Raw genomic sequence first — 16,625 nt, forward strand, 5'->3', positions numbered from 1 at the left:
TCATACCTCCCACACTGATGCTTACAGATTTCTAGGAATGTAGTGTCCATTTTTTATGGCACTGACCGCATGATTCATGGTCCCAGTTGTGTCCAGAGGGGTCTCCAGGCTCAGTAGATCACAGGAGAACAGTCAGAGCCTTTCACCTAGAGAACATGAGTGATCTGCTGTCACACGGGGAGCACAAACGTGTGAGACGGAAGAGATGGAAATAAATATCAGGGGCTCATTAATAAATGTTCATGGATCTCTGTGCACCCGGCTTTTAATAACAAATATCCACGTTTCATCCATTTCTCTACACTCCATAATTCAGGCGCTTCGTGCTTTCGGCCTCTAGATGACATTTCCCAGGCTGGAGGAATGTACCAGAACTGTGCGCAAAGTCATCTCACATACAACATGCTCAGTCACTGGAAAGATGGAATCCGGACTGGGGCGCAGTGACTCCCACCGACAGTCCTCGCTCCACCATAACTCACCAGAGTCCTACCACCCTCAGAGACATCTAGATTAAATACCAGTCTTTCTTTTTTACTTTACTTTTATGTTTTTTCTTATATGTGTATTATTATGTTCACACGTTGTGTTTTTGCAGGCAAATTTTAAGCTGCTAACCACTGAGCCACCACACAGTGCTAACCACTGAGCCACCGTGCTACCCATGTCACTTCCTTCAGCATCTTTTAACCCACAGAAAGCAATGAGTAAGTGCAAAAACGCAGCAAAAAATGCAGGTTTGGTTTAAAAACCTTAAAGAAAGTTGCATCATGATTTTATGGGGGCTCGTTACCTTTTTTTTTTCCCTGTCTGCAACTTTTACGCTTTTACACAAGAAATTGTATTGTATTCCAATCCTTGACTCATGTAACCTTAATTTTAGAACACATTAGCTGATTTGCCACATCCTGCAATTTTTATGTTTTAGTTTTTTTGTGTTAAAGAAACCCTCCCCCTCCTCCTCCTCCTCCCATCAAAACGTTTATCCTCTTAATATATTGCAGTCATCATATTATACAGCACCGTGCACTTACAATTGCTCATTTTGCCTTTCTACCCAGGTATTACTTCTCTTTTTCATTAGGTCTATGATATCACGTGATTGAAAGCTGATGAGCTGGACCCTTCTAAGCTCTATGTAGAAACAGGAGGTACATTTTCTCTGCGCAAGTTATGAGTCACTGCAAAAGTCTATGGCAAAAGGGAGGGAGCAGCTTGGTCAAGAGATGAAGAAGGGGATGATTTCTGCAGGGACAAAAGATTTCCTGTTTCTACATAGAGCAGAGAAAAGAGAATAATTATCTGGGTAGAAAGGCAAAATTAGCAATTGTAAGTACATAGAGCTATATAATATGAAGGATTGCATTTAGTAAAAGCCGGCATGTAAATGTTTGTGCACGCCTGGTCAAAATGACTGTTATTGTGAACAGTTCAGCAAGTTGTAGATGAAATGATCTCTAAAAGGCCTAAAGTTAAAGATGAATTTTATTACCTTTATATTGTAGGGAAAAAATATACATATTTTCGTCTTTTAAAAACAATGGAGTGAAAGTACAAAGCATAAAGGTCAATGAGGAAAAACTTAAGACCCTTTTTTCAGGGGCGGAAAAGTATTGAATAAATTCCTGGACAATCCCCTTGTCTAATTACCTAGTGGTAAAAAAAAAAAAGGAAAACGGGAAGCATTAGCTTGACATTTGATATTTATCTATTTATGGACTTCAATACTGGTTTGTTTTTTTCAGCCACGGCTGTAATTTTGACTTTTTTTTTTATCAGTAAACCTCCTCAAGGGTTAAAGTTAGAGGTTGTAGCAGCGTAAACAATTGTCACCGATGTTACACGCACCACATTGCCGTATACGGGAAACATTACTCATCTATTTCTGCTGTAATTCGAACACAGGACATTTTATTTACCCAAACCCATTCTTAATTTGTTCCAAAATCTGTGTTCTGTTAAGAAAATGTTTTTGTTAGTCGGAGAGCGCGGCGGAGCCCATGCGTTTCATTTCTGTATACAGTAAATGTTATGTGAATTATGAGGGTGAATTATGATGTGTTTTGTGGGATTTGGAAAAACATCAGAACGAAGAAAATATATCAGAACAACTTTCCAGATATCGGCAAACATTCCCAAATGTATAAATGCAGACTACCTCATTGTTACATTTTATTTATACAGTCCTGACCTACTCCCCTGGACAGAGAATTTATACATATGTCGTGGCCCCTGCAGCGGCAGAGCTTACTATCTAATTCTAATGACTATGCCTATTAGCCTCAGCGGCAGTGAGGAGGCTTCTTCCATCTAACATTGGAAGGACACCCTCCTTGCCCCATCTAAGGCCGGCGTCACACTGGCGAGTTTTACGGACGTAAGAGCGCAGAAACTACGTCCGTAAAACTCGCATAACATACGGCACAATTATTCTCAATGGGGCTGCTCCTATTAGCCGTATATTACGGTTCAGTATTATACGGCTTTCTACGGCCATACAAAATCGCAGCATGCTGCGTTTGTCAGCGTACTGCGCAAAAAAATCGGCAATGAAAGTCTATGGGGGCGAGAAAAATACGGATTCCACACTGACCAGCAGTGTGACTTGCGAGAAATACGCAGCGCTGTTAGTGAAAAGTCGGTAATTCAATTGCCGGCTTTTCATTTCTCCTGCACAAACCCGACAGGATATGAGACATGGTTTACATACAGTAAACCATCTCATATCCCCCTTTTTTTTGCATATTCCACACTACTAATGTTAGTAGTGTGTATGTGCAAAATTTCAGCGCTGTAGCTGCTAAAATAAAGGGTTAAATGGCGGAAAAAATTGGCGTGGGCTCCCGCGCAATTTTCTCCGCCAGAGCGGTAAAGCCAGTGACTGAGGGCAGATATTAATAGCCAGGAGAGGGTCCATGGTTTTTGGCCCCCCGTGGCTAAAAACATCTGCCCCCAGCCACCCCAGAAAAGGCACATCTGGAAGATGCGCCTATTCTGGCACTTGGCCACTCTCTTCCCACTCCCGTGTAGCGGTGGGATATGGGGTAATGAAGGGTTAATGCCACCTTGCTATTGGAAGGTGACATTAAGCCAGATTAATAATGGAGAGGCGTCAATTATGACACCTATCCATTATTAATCCAATTGTAGGAAAGGGTTAAAAAACACACACACACATGATTAAAAAGGATTTTAATGAAATAAACACAGCGGTTGTTGTAATAATTTATTGTTCTCTCAAATCCATTTGCAGTCCCTCGCTTGGCAACATAATAAACGCACAAGATACATACCTTCTGATGCACTGTCAGGTCCAACGATGTAATCCATCTGAAGGGGTTAACTAATATTACAGGCAGGAGCCCTGCTATAATGCAGCTGTGCTCCGTGCTTGTAGTTCCCCTGCGAATGAATGAAATGTAGGTCATTGACCTACATTTCATTCATTCGCGGTGATGCGCCCCCTGGTGGATGTCCTCATATGACCTGGAGCGTGGGAAAAAGTTCCCAGGCTGCAGTTCATGAGAACATCCACCAGAGGGCGCCTCACCGCGAATGAATGAAATGTAGGTCAATGACCTACATTTCATTCATTCGCAGGGGAACTACAAGCACGGAGCACAGCTGCATTATAGCAGGGCTCCTGCCTGTAATATTAGTTAACCCCTTCAGATGGATTACATCGTTGGACCTGACAGTGCATCAGAAGGTATGTATCTTGTGCGTTTATTATGTTGCCAAGCGAGGGACTGCAAATGGATTTGAGAGAACAATAAATTATTACAACAACCGCTGTGTTTATTTCATTAAAATCCTTTTTAATCATGTGTGTGTGTGTTTTTTAACCCTTTCCTACAATTGGATTAATAATGGATAGGTGTCATAATTGACGCCTCTCCATTATTAATCTGGCTTAATGTCACCTTCCAATAGCAAGGTGGCATTAACCCTTCATTACCCCATATCCCACCGCTACAGGGAGTGGGAAGAGAGTGGCCAAGTGCCAGAATAGGCGCATCTTCCAGATGTGCCTTTTCTGGGGTGGCTGGGGGCAGATGTTTTTAGCCACGGGGGGGTCAATAACCATGGACCCTCTCCTGGCTATTAATATCTGCCCTCAGTCACTGGCTTTACCGCTCTGGCGGAGAAAATTGCGCGGGAGCCCACGCCAATTTTTTCCGCCATTTAACCCTTTATTTTAGCAGCTACAGCGCTGAAATTTTGCACATACACACTACTAACATTAGTAGTGTGAAATATGCAAAAAAAAGGGGATATGAGATGGTTTACTGTATGTAAACCATGTCTCATATCCTGTCGGGTTTGTGAAGGAGAAATGAAAAGCCGGCAATTGAATTACCGGCTGTTCACAGATATCGCGCAGAATGAAATCTAAATACAGAATATATATATATGTGTCTCAATGACATATATATATATATATATACTGTATATATGTTTTAATGAACATTTGAGCACATAAATCCATTAGATGTCGGTTTTGCAAGCCTGCGCGAAAATCTCGCAGTACGGATGCCATACGGATTACATACGGAGGATGCCATGCGCAAAATACGCTGACACACCCTGCCTACGGATCACTATTTTGGGAACATTTCACCGTATTTCGGCCGTATTACGGCCGTAAAATACGGACCGTATTGTCTTACGCCGAGTGTGACGCCGGCCTAAGAGGACCCAGTACATGTCCTTCCATAAATGAAGGCGGGAGAATCCTTTTTTCTTGCACTCTTCAATGAGTTCCTCAGGGGCGGAACTATAGACATAATTGCTAACTCTCACACTAAGTCCATGAGACTCCTAGAAAAGATAAGAGACCTCCTTTACTCATGGAAGATATGCTAAACAAAATTCTACTAAGAGCTCACAGAAAAATAACTGTTTAATTGCTTCATGCCGAGCTCCGGAATCTAGAGGCTTCTTCATGGGTGGAACGAGAGGTTTTGATGGGGTGTGGCTTGTAGGTAAGGAAAAAAAAACGTACAGTGCAGACCAAAAGTTTAGACACACCTTCTCATTTAAAGATTTTTCTGTATTTTCATGACTATGAAAATTGTACATTCACACTGAAGGCATCAAAACTATGAATTCACACATGTGGAATTATATACTTAAAAAAGTGTGAAACAACTGAAAATATGTCTTATATTCTAGGTTCTTCAAAGTAGCCACCTTTTGCTTTGATGACTGCTTTGCACACTCTTGGCATTCTCTTGATGGGCTTCAAGAGGTAGTCACTGGGAATGGTCTTCCAACAATCTTGTAGGAGTTCCCAGAGATGCTTAGCACTTGTTGGCCCTTTTGCCTTCACTCTGCGGTCCAGCTCACCCTAAACCATCTCGATTGGGTTCAGGTCTGGTGACTGTGGAGGCCAGGTCATCTGGCGTAGCACCCCATCACGCTCCTTCTTGGTCAAATAGCCCTTACACAGCCTGGAGGTGTGTTTGGGGTCACTGTTCTGTTGAAAAATAAATGATACGCAAACCGGATGGAATAGCATGCCGCTGCAAGATGCTGTGGTAGCCATGCTGGTTCAGTATGCCTTCAATTTTGAATAAATCCCCAACAGTGTCACCAGCAAAGCCCCCCACACCATCACACCTCCTCCTCCATGCTTCACGGTGGGAACCAGGTATGTAGAGTCCATCCGTTCACCTTTTCTGCGTCGCACAAAGACACGGTGGTTGGAACCAAAGATCTCAAATTTGGACTCATCAGACCAAAGCACAGATTTCCACTGGTCTAATGTCCATTCCTTGTGTTCTTTAGCCCAAACAAGTCTCTTCTGCTTGTTGCCTGTCCTTAGCAGTGGTGTCCTAGCAGCTATTTTACCATGAAGGTCTGCTGCACAAAGTCTCCTCTTAACAGTTGTTGTAGAGATGTGTCTGCTGCTAGAACTCTGTGTGGCATTGACCTGGTATCTAATCTGAGCTGCTGATAACCTGCGATTTCTGAGGCTGGTGACTCGGATAAACTTATCCTCAGAAGCAGAGGTGACTCTTGGTCTTCCTTTCCTGGGGCGGTCCTCATGTGAGCCAGTTTCTTTGTAGCACTTGATGGTTTTTGCCACTGCATTTGGGGACAGTTTTCCCAATTTTTCAGACTGACTGACCTTCATTTCTTAAAGTAATGATGGCCACTCGTTTTTCTTTACTTTAACAGTCTATTCAGTAGGACAATCAGCTGTGTATCCACCAGACTTCTGCTCAACACAACTGATGGTCCCAACCCCATTTATAAGGCAAGAAATCCCACTTATTAAACCTGACAGGGCACACCTGTGAAGTGAAAACAATTTCCGGTGACTACCTCTTGAAGCTCATCAAGAGAATGTCAAGAGTGTACAAAGCAGTCATCAAAGCAAAAGGTGGCTACTTTGAAGAACCTAGAATATAAGACATATTTTCAGTTGTTTCACACTTTTTTGTTAAGTATATAATTCCACATGTGTTAATTCATAGTTCTGATGCCTTCAGTGTGAATTTACAATTTTCATAGTCATGAAAATACAGAAAAATCTTTAAATGAGAAGGTGTGTCCAAACTTTTGGTCTGTACTGTACATTTCAGGGAAACAATAAGTGTGAAAATAGAGGGTGCAGAAGTAGCCGTCACTTTATGGTTTGGTATGGCATGGCACACTGTTCACTACCTTAACAGTTACTGAAATCCTGCCATGCCCAAGGTAGAAAGAAGGTGGCCCAGATCAGAGCCATGGTTCCAACTACTATTATCAGCAGAAAAAGAAAAGAGTAATGTGACCATTTCAATTTGTGTTCTTGGGTCCCACCTGTGCCCTCGTAACTGGAACACGACAGTCATAGTTCTCCAATCCTCTAATAGTTCTCCAATCCTCTAATAGTTCTCCAATCCGCTAATAGTTCTTCAATCCTCTAATCATACTCCAATCATCTAATATGTGTCTGGAAAGCCCTGAGCTCCTCAGGCACTGGGGCCCTGTGTGATGATCTTGTAGCTGACCCAGTTGCCCAATTATTATAGTTTTTTGGACTTGAGTGTAAATAAGCCATAGTATTCAATGTCTTACTATCACAAACAGGAGAATAAGAAGCTAAAGCAAAATTTTAGTGAATTGCCAAAATAAGAGAAGTAAAGAAAAGGAGTTCAGGTCATGGAAAATCACATCACAACCAGTAATATCCTGGGACCAATCCATCAAAGTTTGCCATAAAAGTTTGTTTACTAATATTTTGGGAGAAGTACCTGATACATGGTGGCTCAGTGGTTAGCACTGGGGTCCTGGGTTCAAATCCCACTAAGGACAACATCTGCAAGAGGATGGTGAGGAATTAGGCTGATTTCTTCCCACAATCCAAAGATACACTACTTAGATTGTGAGTGACAGTGGGGACAGTGGTGATCATGTCTGCAAAGTGCTGCGGAAATTAGTGGTGCCATATAAATGTTCTGAAAACATTCCCAACCTTCAGGACAACACCCTTTAGGGTGGTTTCACGCATTTGATGAAATAAAGTTGTTGTTTTTTTTTATCATAGCACTTTTTCTGTGTTTTATTTTTTAATTTTTAATCTGCATTCTTTGCCCCCAAAATGTTGCGTCAAGATGTCAATAGTGAAATAGAAAACACCATACAAAAATGTGTTTTTAATTGTGGTGGATTTATGTTTTTTGTTCTTTTTAGTCAGTGGAGTAGTTTGGTGTTTTTTTTTCTTTTTACTTTGAATATGAACATTTTTATTGCATTTTTCCCATTGGCTTTTCTATAGGCCTTTTTTTTTTACATATGTAGCAAGCATTTTTTATGCATTCTATAAATGTAAACAAAAATGGAAAATCAATTCTAAACACATTTGTAGAAGACAAAATGATGAATGCTTGAAAATCATTGGTGCTTTTTACATGGGGAAAGAAACGCTGGAAAAAAAAAAGTGTGAGTGAAGGGGGTCTAAAATTTAAAGGGCCCCTACGCCCATTCTGTTGGGATGTGGAGTGTGAGTGTAATAATGACGGATGGACTCTTCTGTGATTTTCACATTCTCTAGACTGAAACTGTTATTTCTCCTTATCTCCTGCAGTCAGGGAGAGGCAGTGCCGCCGCCTGGAGGGGCAGTTGGGACATAGTGTAATAATTTATCCCCCACTACGATGAATATCAGAAGTTGGACTCTGAGAATTCCTGACGTGCACAGAGACAAACTTTTCCCATTATCTAGCAGCCAGCACATACCTAATCAGAGTCATGAGAGGCCTGATGAAACAAACGCTAATGTGATATCTGTCTAACACTATTAGGTTGAATGAGGTTATACCTCTTCCCCCTCAGACTTGCTTTCCTTATAAATGTTTGCAATTGGGAATTATTGCAAAACTCTGATGGAGCGGCCGGAGATGGAGCCCAGCTGGATCTACAGCTGAAGGGACCATCTGGGTCATCTTATGAGCTGAAATGATAACAAAAATATTAACAGAAGGTGAAATAATCCATTACATGGGAATTTTTTTATTTTTTTTGCAACTGTGAAGAAACATTTAAAGGGACGTTCCATAATAAGATGAAATGAACGAGCTCTGGTCTAATCTGCTGCACTGATTTATCAACCAGGACACTCACTCTATTAACCAGGGCAGCTACAAAAAGCAACAAAGTATCTCTCTATCTGGAGGACCCATCATGAAACACATGAACAACCATCCATCATATTGGAAGCTGTGTAATGCCTCATTTGCCCTGTGGTGGCGCTGCAGGAAAATTGAACACTTATCGCTAGCTTCCCTTACAGATAATAACTGGTTTTGGATCATCGGGGACTTTTCTAAGAAAAAGTAACAATCCAAACAAAAGACATTCTAATCTAATCGTACAATCATATAGATAGTAGAGAAGTGGCAGTGGTGTTCGGGCGCTGCCATGGATGTCACGATGAACCAAGTGTTAAAAAAACAAATTTAGTTTAAAAACAACGCGTTTCGGATTAGCATCAACACATTCTTTAGCTGTAATACACAGCAGGATAATACACTCATCACCTTTATAGGGCTAGGATACGATATTATGTTACTAATGAATCAATTAAAAGAAAGGACGGGGGACACCAAGGGTCTAAATTCCCTATCGGGATGTCTTTGCAGTGTCGGAGGAAATTGGAGAACCCGGAGGCCACAGGTTTTCAATGATGTTCAGATCAGGGGACTGTGAGGGCCATTGTAAAACCTTCAGTTTGCACCGTTTGAGGTCGTCTATTGTGGATTGTGACGTGTGTTTAGGATCATTATCTATTTGTAGAAGCCATCCTCTTCCTCTTTTCAATTTCAGCTTTTTTACAGATGGTTTTATATTTGCATCAAGAATTTTTGGAAATTTCATTGACTTGAATCCATTCTTCCCTCTACCCGTGAGATGTTTCTGTGCCATTGGCTGCAACACAACCCCAAAGCATGATTGGTCCACCCCCATGCTTATTGGTTGGCAAGATGTTCTTTTCCTGAATTTCTGTGCCCTTTTTTCTCTTGTGATCATTGTGGCCACAGAGTTCTATTTTAACCTCATTGGTCCACAGGACTTGTTTCCAAAATGCATCAGGCTTGTTTAGATGTTCTTTTCAATACTTGTAACACTGAAATTCATGGTGAGGATGCAGGAGAGGTTTTCTTCTGATGACTCTTCCATGAAGACCATATTTGTGCAGGTGTCTCTGAACAGTAGAACAATGTACCACAACTCCAGAGACTGCTAAATCTTTATGAAGGTCTTTTGCAGTCAAGCGGAGGTTGTGATTTGCCTCTCTGGCAATCCTACGAGCAGCTCTCACTGAAATTTAGCTTGGTCTTCCAGACCTTATCTTGACCTCCACTGTTCCTGTTCACTGCCATTTCTTAATTACATTTTGAACTGAAGAAAGGGCAACTTGAAAACACTTTTCTATCTTCTTATAGCCTTCTCCTACTTTGTGGGCCTCCACCATTTTCATTTTCAGAGTGCTCGGCAGCTGCTTAGAAGAACCAATGGCTGCTGTTTTTTTGGCACAAGGTTAGAGGAGGCTGTTTTTAATAAAGTTGAGAAATTTGCATCACCTGGCCTTTCCCAACGATGATAGTGAACAAGCCATAACCCTAACAGGCTAATTAAGGTCTGAAACCTTGGTCAAAGTTATCTGAGCACAGAAATCTTCAAAAGGTGCCCAAACTTTTGCATCGGTCCATTTTCCATTTTGTAATTTTTAAAATGTAAAAAAGGACAATATATTTTTGGGGGGCTAAAATACAAAGGAAATGTGTAATCTTTAACTTTAGGTCTTTTAGAAATGATTTCACCTTCAACTTGTTTAACTGTTCACAATAACAGTAATTTTGACATAGGGGGTGCCCAAAGTTTTCGTTGATATTGATTACTCAGATTACTCAATTGAAGTTTTTTAAAAGTAAAAAGTAGTTTAAAAAACTTTACCAATCTGTATGCAAAAAAAAGCCATAAAATACCCTTCAGGTGTGTCCTGGACTGTCTAAGTGTCCTGGTCAATCTTTGTTAAGCCCATGTCTTCTACACTAATTTATGTCATGCTAAAAAACTGAATAACCAGAGCCTCAACGTTGGCTCGTATTTGCACGAGCCCTATGTTCACTTTCGGGTCATGTACTGTCCAAAGTGAATTGCTCTACCTGCAAAAGGGTCAACACGCTGCACACGTTTTAGGTCGAGAAGGCAAGTCCAGATTTTGTGCACCATGACGTTGTAGGATTTTGTGCACCATGACGTTGTAGGATTTTGTGCACCATCACGTTGTAGGATTTTGTGCACCATGACGTTGTAGGGCGTTATTCGCCTTAATCAGCAGACCAAAAACTGACAAGGACACTTGGAAGTTCTGGAAACAGCCAGCGACTACTTGAGGCTTCATTTGTGTATGGTTTGGGGCAGTTTGTGGAGGAGAATTTTGAGCTTTTGCATTAATAAAACTAGGATAATATATTGGGAGATTCATCCGGACATGATGCTAGACCTTAAAACTTGGCGCTTTGACAAATTGATACATACCATGTAGTATATATTAAATTTTTGGATTTGCTAAATTGATTTATGATGTTTAAAACATAAAAATAAAAATGTATAGACAATGTTGTATTCATATACTGATGTTTAGGATGGAAAGGCATTGTAACATAATTTTGGGTCTGTGCTGTGGAGGCAGGAGATGGTTAGAGCTTATTAGCACTGGGCATTATGGAATGCAAAGGCGGGAATTTAATGGCAAAAAGTTCAAAAATAGCAGCTATTATTCTGACGCTGAGACATATGGCTTTTATTGACTCTGGCTTCCATTAGCCCAAGGTTTACCTGCTAAGCGTCTGTTTAACAGCAGTGTCATATGACTTCAAGCAGAAACATATAATGGGACAAGTCTCTTGACCTCTTCATCACTTAATGTCTCCAGCGATACAAAAAAAAAAAAAGTGTTTGGCGAGCCGGCAGAGCTTATTAATATAATGTGTTTAATTAGTTATTTACGACCGCACAGTTTGAGATTAATGTATCCCAGGAGAATAAAATTAGACCGTGACTTGAGGTCTCCAGCTCTGGAGAACATGTGATTTGTGATACTGTATTGTGCATCCTATAAATATTCATAGACGGGTAGTAAAAAAAATAAATAAATTATCATATAAAATGCTGTTTCCTTGGCTCCAATGGAAAAGAAAACAAAAGAAGTAAATGTTCTGCATCTACAATAATGTTTAAACAAACTCCCGGTAATTTACTGCTCCGGGCCAGGGGGCTGCACTCAGACCTTGTTGGCCGTGATTTAGTAAACGTCTGAGGGTTATGAGGGGGGCAGAGAAGAAATGAAAATGTTAATTGGGCATTTAGGCCTCTGTTTGTGTTCCGGTTTATTGAGTTGAAGTCATTTATTAACTGACGATTTCAAATTCAAAAATTAAGTATCACCGTTATTAATGTTGACGCTAAGTTGGAAAGTGTTAAAGGGACAGTCACCCCAGAAGTTTTAGTCTGAAAGATTTTCTGGGGTTTTCTAAAGTAATCGGTCTTGCAAGTATCTGATGGAAAAAAAGGAGTTCATCTTATTTAGATATCTCCATGTTTTCAATGAGATTGTATGGGGCGTGCTGTCCAGTATGAACACCGAACTATGAAGTTTGGGTCCACTCATCCCTAGTCCTTGTGACGCTGAGTTATTACTTACGGACAAGCCGTGAGACAGGGTAGTCAGGAGGTCTGATACCAGGAAGGCACGTAGTACAGAAGGTTGAGACCAAGGCGTAGTCAGGTAACAGTCCGGGGTCAAATGCCAGGAGGGTACGTCAAAACCAGGGAGTACAACCAATGGATAGTCAAAGGCCAAGTCTGGGGTCAGATACCTGAAGTCATAAAGTGTCAAAAGCAGAAGGGATAATCCAAAAGAGTAGTCACAACAAAATCAAGGGTTATCAGCAAGATCAGTAGTCAGACACGAAGCAAACATACACACAAAATTATAGCAAATCTACAACTGACAATCAGCTGCAAACAGCAATCCAGTTAAATACCTTGTAAATCATCTGAGGACAAGACGCACCTGAGGAAACACCCTTAGGCTAAACCAGGTTGAACAGCAGGGCTGTCAATCAAAACGCTGACAGCCCAGCATGTCCAAGGATCAGATTAGATGACTGGACTGTCACTGACAAAACTGACAGTCCAGCACACCACAGATCCCATAGGGCAGCTGAGCTGTCACTCACAGTGTCCCTAGGCCGCAGTGAGATGTGAAACCATGACAGTCCTGGGTTCAAATGGACAACATCTGCAAGGAGTTTGTAGGTTCTCCCCGTGTTTGCGTGGGTTTCCTCAGGGTTCTTCACTTTCCATCCCCAAATCCTAAAGCATACTGATAAGCAATCTAGACTGTGGGCCACAATAGTAGGGACAGTGATGACGATGTCTGTGGAATATGATGGATAATAAAGAAATAAAATAAATAGGATGCTCTCAAAAAAGGGGAGATCTACCCAACTCCAGGAAGAAATGGCAAATCTCCCAGGAGCCACTAAAACCTTTCGGAAAGCAGCCATCATAGTAGGTTCCAAGTATGTGACACAAGGCTGATCAGTCATAATATGGAGTCCTGGCATCCAAGATGGATTGGAATGGTTGGCAAGGACATTACTTTGTTATAGAAATTTAGATGATAGCACTTAGCTTGAAAAGTTGGACATTTTTCAGAAAACTCTATATTACCCTCATGTGATCCCCTCATGTGATCTATCCTCACTCCTCCCACTGATTATGCCAAAGTACACCGCTGAGTGCCCACGGCTGCCCCGGAGTCAGTGTTGGGCCACGCCTAGACCGATGCTGATGTTGGGCTCCTCTTCCTCTGACTCCATGCCAGGAAACTATACATGCTGACAACCAGTGATGCCGGTGAGGACACAGCAGCCTGCGAAACACAACACTAAGGATACATGCTGACAACCAGTGATGCCGGTGAGGACACAGCAGCCTGCGAAACACGGCAGTAAGGAGAGAAGGTGGGTAAAGGGGGGCACAAATAGGGACAACAGATCAGGGTTCGCAGGCAAAAAAAAAAAGGGGGAATCAAAGCCAAACGCCATAAGACTCTGTTCACATGGTGATTCAGATATCTTATTCATTGTGTTTGTTCCTAGAATATCCCAAACTGGGATGTCCAAATGGGCAGATCATTAGAAGAATGAGGGTAACCCCTTACTGACAACCAGCTGGAAAATATCTGACCTGGAGGAGGTGGCAATCACTTCCCGATTTTCATTTTATGGCCGCTATTTTACAGAAGCCATTTTTCTGTTTTTAAATCTTGGATAGAGAATTTTGTGGGTGCAAAAAATGGAATATTTCCAGTTGATTGAGCTCCTTTAAATCTATTTATCAAGATTTTATCTGAAAAGAATAATACTTCTACGTATGGAGGAGCACGGAGAGGTATATTAAATGCACGTTTTAGCTTTCTCTACTATTATAATTAACTTGTTACGTGTCCCCGCAGATAATATTACATTGCAGCACTGCTTTCAATTTCCACCTGTCAATCAAAGGCAGGAAAATTGCTCCACCTGTACCTGACACGTGTCAAGGAGTTATGAAGCGCTATCACCATCGGATTAGGTCACTTCCACATGTGCTGAATTTATGAGGCAATAAGAAGAAAGCCTTCTGCGGGGGAAATTACCCACCGGGTCACCAGTGCAGGCAAATTAAGGAAAAATGCTCTGTATGCGCTGCAGGTCCCCAACTGGACACTCGTGTTGCCTTTCAGGCCCGTCCATTGTATGGCAGGAACATCCAGGACCTACAGATCTCTAATGGCAGAACCAATAAAAAGTTTTATTCTGATCTAAAGATTAGTTATGCTTGAAGCCTGAGGGCTGCACTGCTGATAAGAAGCATGGTGACATGTCCTCGTCATCACCTGCGTCCAAATCATTACCGGCTTGGAAAGCATTTGGGGTTATAGGTAAAAGAGTGAAAGTCAAATGTAGTAATAAAGTTCTAAAAATATAAAAGAAATAGATTAATTTTGTTTCTAAGCTTTAAATCCCTCTCCCTCCTTTCCCCATTGGAAAAAAATAAATATAAATATATTTGGCATAGTCTGTAAGAGTCCAATCTATGAAAATATAAAATTAATTAATATGCGGTAAACAGCATAAAGAAATAATTATCGTTTTCATAAATTGGGCTTCCTCCCAAAAAATGCAATAAAAAGGGATCAAATTGTCCTAAGTACCCTAAAACTACAGCTTAGCACACAAAAAAATAAATAAAAAAACCTCGCACAGCTCCATCCAAAAAGTCAGAAAATGGCAAAATAAAATCGCTAAAATATATAAATATATATATACTACATAAGTTTGATATCGCCATAAAACTCACTTGGAGAATGATGTCGTCAGGTCTTTTTTTTTTTAACGCAATAAAATGCCGTAAATATGAAACCAAAAAAGCAAAGGCAGAATTGCATTTTATCACTATTTATCACACGTGGAATTTTCAAAACTTCCACTCATTTTGCAAAAGAAAAAATTCTTGTACAGCGACGAAGCATAAAAAAGTTCTGTCTCTTAGAAGAAAGGGAGGAAAAAACTGAAGTGCAAAAATGCAAAATGGCCTGGTCCTAAAAGGGTCATTTATAAAAGGTCATAATAAAAGGGTTGCGTTGTATATTAAATGTTATAGTCTGAGGGATGTAAATAAATGGTTGTACATAAGGCTCCCACCTCTCCTGTGCTGCTAGGAGAACTGATTCCAGCTCCTTTTCAACTGTCTGATCAATTGCTAATTTCCATTCTTTCCCGTCCTTATCACATGCAGTCTTCCCACCATTTCACATCACTCTGCTTTACATAAAAGCTCTGAGGGGTGGCTTTATCAGTATATGTTGCACTGTTGATGATGCTGCCACCACCATGTTTGACTGTGGGGATGGTGTTTTCAAGGTGATGTGCCATGTTAGTTTTCTGCCATACATAGCCCTTTGCATTTAGCCAAAAAAGTTCTACTTTGGTCTCATCTGATGACTCGGAGTACCTTCTTCCACGTGCTAACTGTGTCTCCAACCTGGCATGCGGAAGAAGGTATGTTTGGCGGCGCTGCTGGGAAACACTGCAATACAGAAGTTTGTGATTTAGAATAGGTCTGAGAAGTAAAACTGCAAAAGATATGGTTTGGATAACGGACAGATCAACCTTAATTGCCTAGGGGCACTGGGAGGCGATCAAGGAAGGGGGCAACATCATATCATATCCTTCACCCTATGACGATTTCACAAAGTGACTCGAGGGTCAAGATGGCACTATGGCGGCAGTGTCCAATGAGGAGACCGGTCTCGGTGTAAATTTCTACTAATTGATGTCAATTATAAATTTTCACCAGCGACAATTGTGCCAGTTATCTCCATAATACAAGCCAGACCTGGAGGCCGACGCACAACGCTGAGGCACGAGACATCTTGAAACATTTTCACCATGTGGAACATTTTATAAAAAAAAAATCCAGTCAAATCACAAAAATATCACTAATTAAATGTCAAAGCGATTACGAGAGGAACACAGCTGCTCGTAGGATTCGGCCGGGTTGGTGGGACGCACCTTTGTCGAGGTCACTTGAATCGTTCCACGTTGAGGTAGGCAGTAAATCAGCGCCGACTGTCAGCTCAGTTCCTGTGCGGGACAAAACAAGACATATTTAATATACATCAATTTATGGGCTGCCACTAAGTCTGAAAATACGAGGCCGCAAAAATCTCCAGGTGAAACCATTCAAACCTTATAGAGTTACCAGAAACTAATGAGATCTAACTAATTCCAGGGATAACGAGAGCTGCTATATGGGTATGGATACAGAGGATGCCATGTAACGCCTCTTATATACAGGCTCCTATGTACACGGCCATAATTATATGAACATATGTCAAGGGTTACATATAAAGGGTTAAATATATGAAGAGGTTGTATTTAAAGGGTCAGATATAGAGGGTGCCATATATAGCGAACTATATAGAAATTCATGTAAGGGTGGTGTTATATAGAGGGTCCTATGTAAAGGGTCATGCCTAAATTAACATATATGAAGGATTATATAGAGAGAGTGCC

At 41.1% G+C, this 16,625-nt stretch overlaps 1 protein-coding gene across 1 annotated transcript in view; it reads right to left on the reverse strand.

Annotated features, from left to right (window-relative positions):
* ROR1 (receptor tyrosine kinase like orphan receptor 1) overlaps positions 1–16,625 on the reverse strand; it is a 210,474-nt gene that overhangs the window by 60,889 nt on the left and 132,960 nt on the right. The window contains exon 2 of the mRNA XM_077278145.1: positions 16,122–16,193. Within this exon, the coding sequence (XP_077134260.1) occupies positions 16,122–16,193 (72 nt within the window). The remainder of the gene's footprint in view (positions 1–16,121; positions 16,194–16,625) is intronic.

Source organism: Ranitomeya variabilis, chromosome 8, assembly GCF_051348905.1.
Source record: "Ranitomeya variabilis isolate aRanVar5 chromosome 8, aRanVar5.hap1, whole genome shotgun sequence".
Lineage (NCBI taxonomy): Eukaryota > Metazoa > Chordata > Amphibia > Anura > Dendrobatidae > Ranitomeya > Ranitomeya variabilis.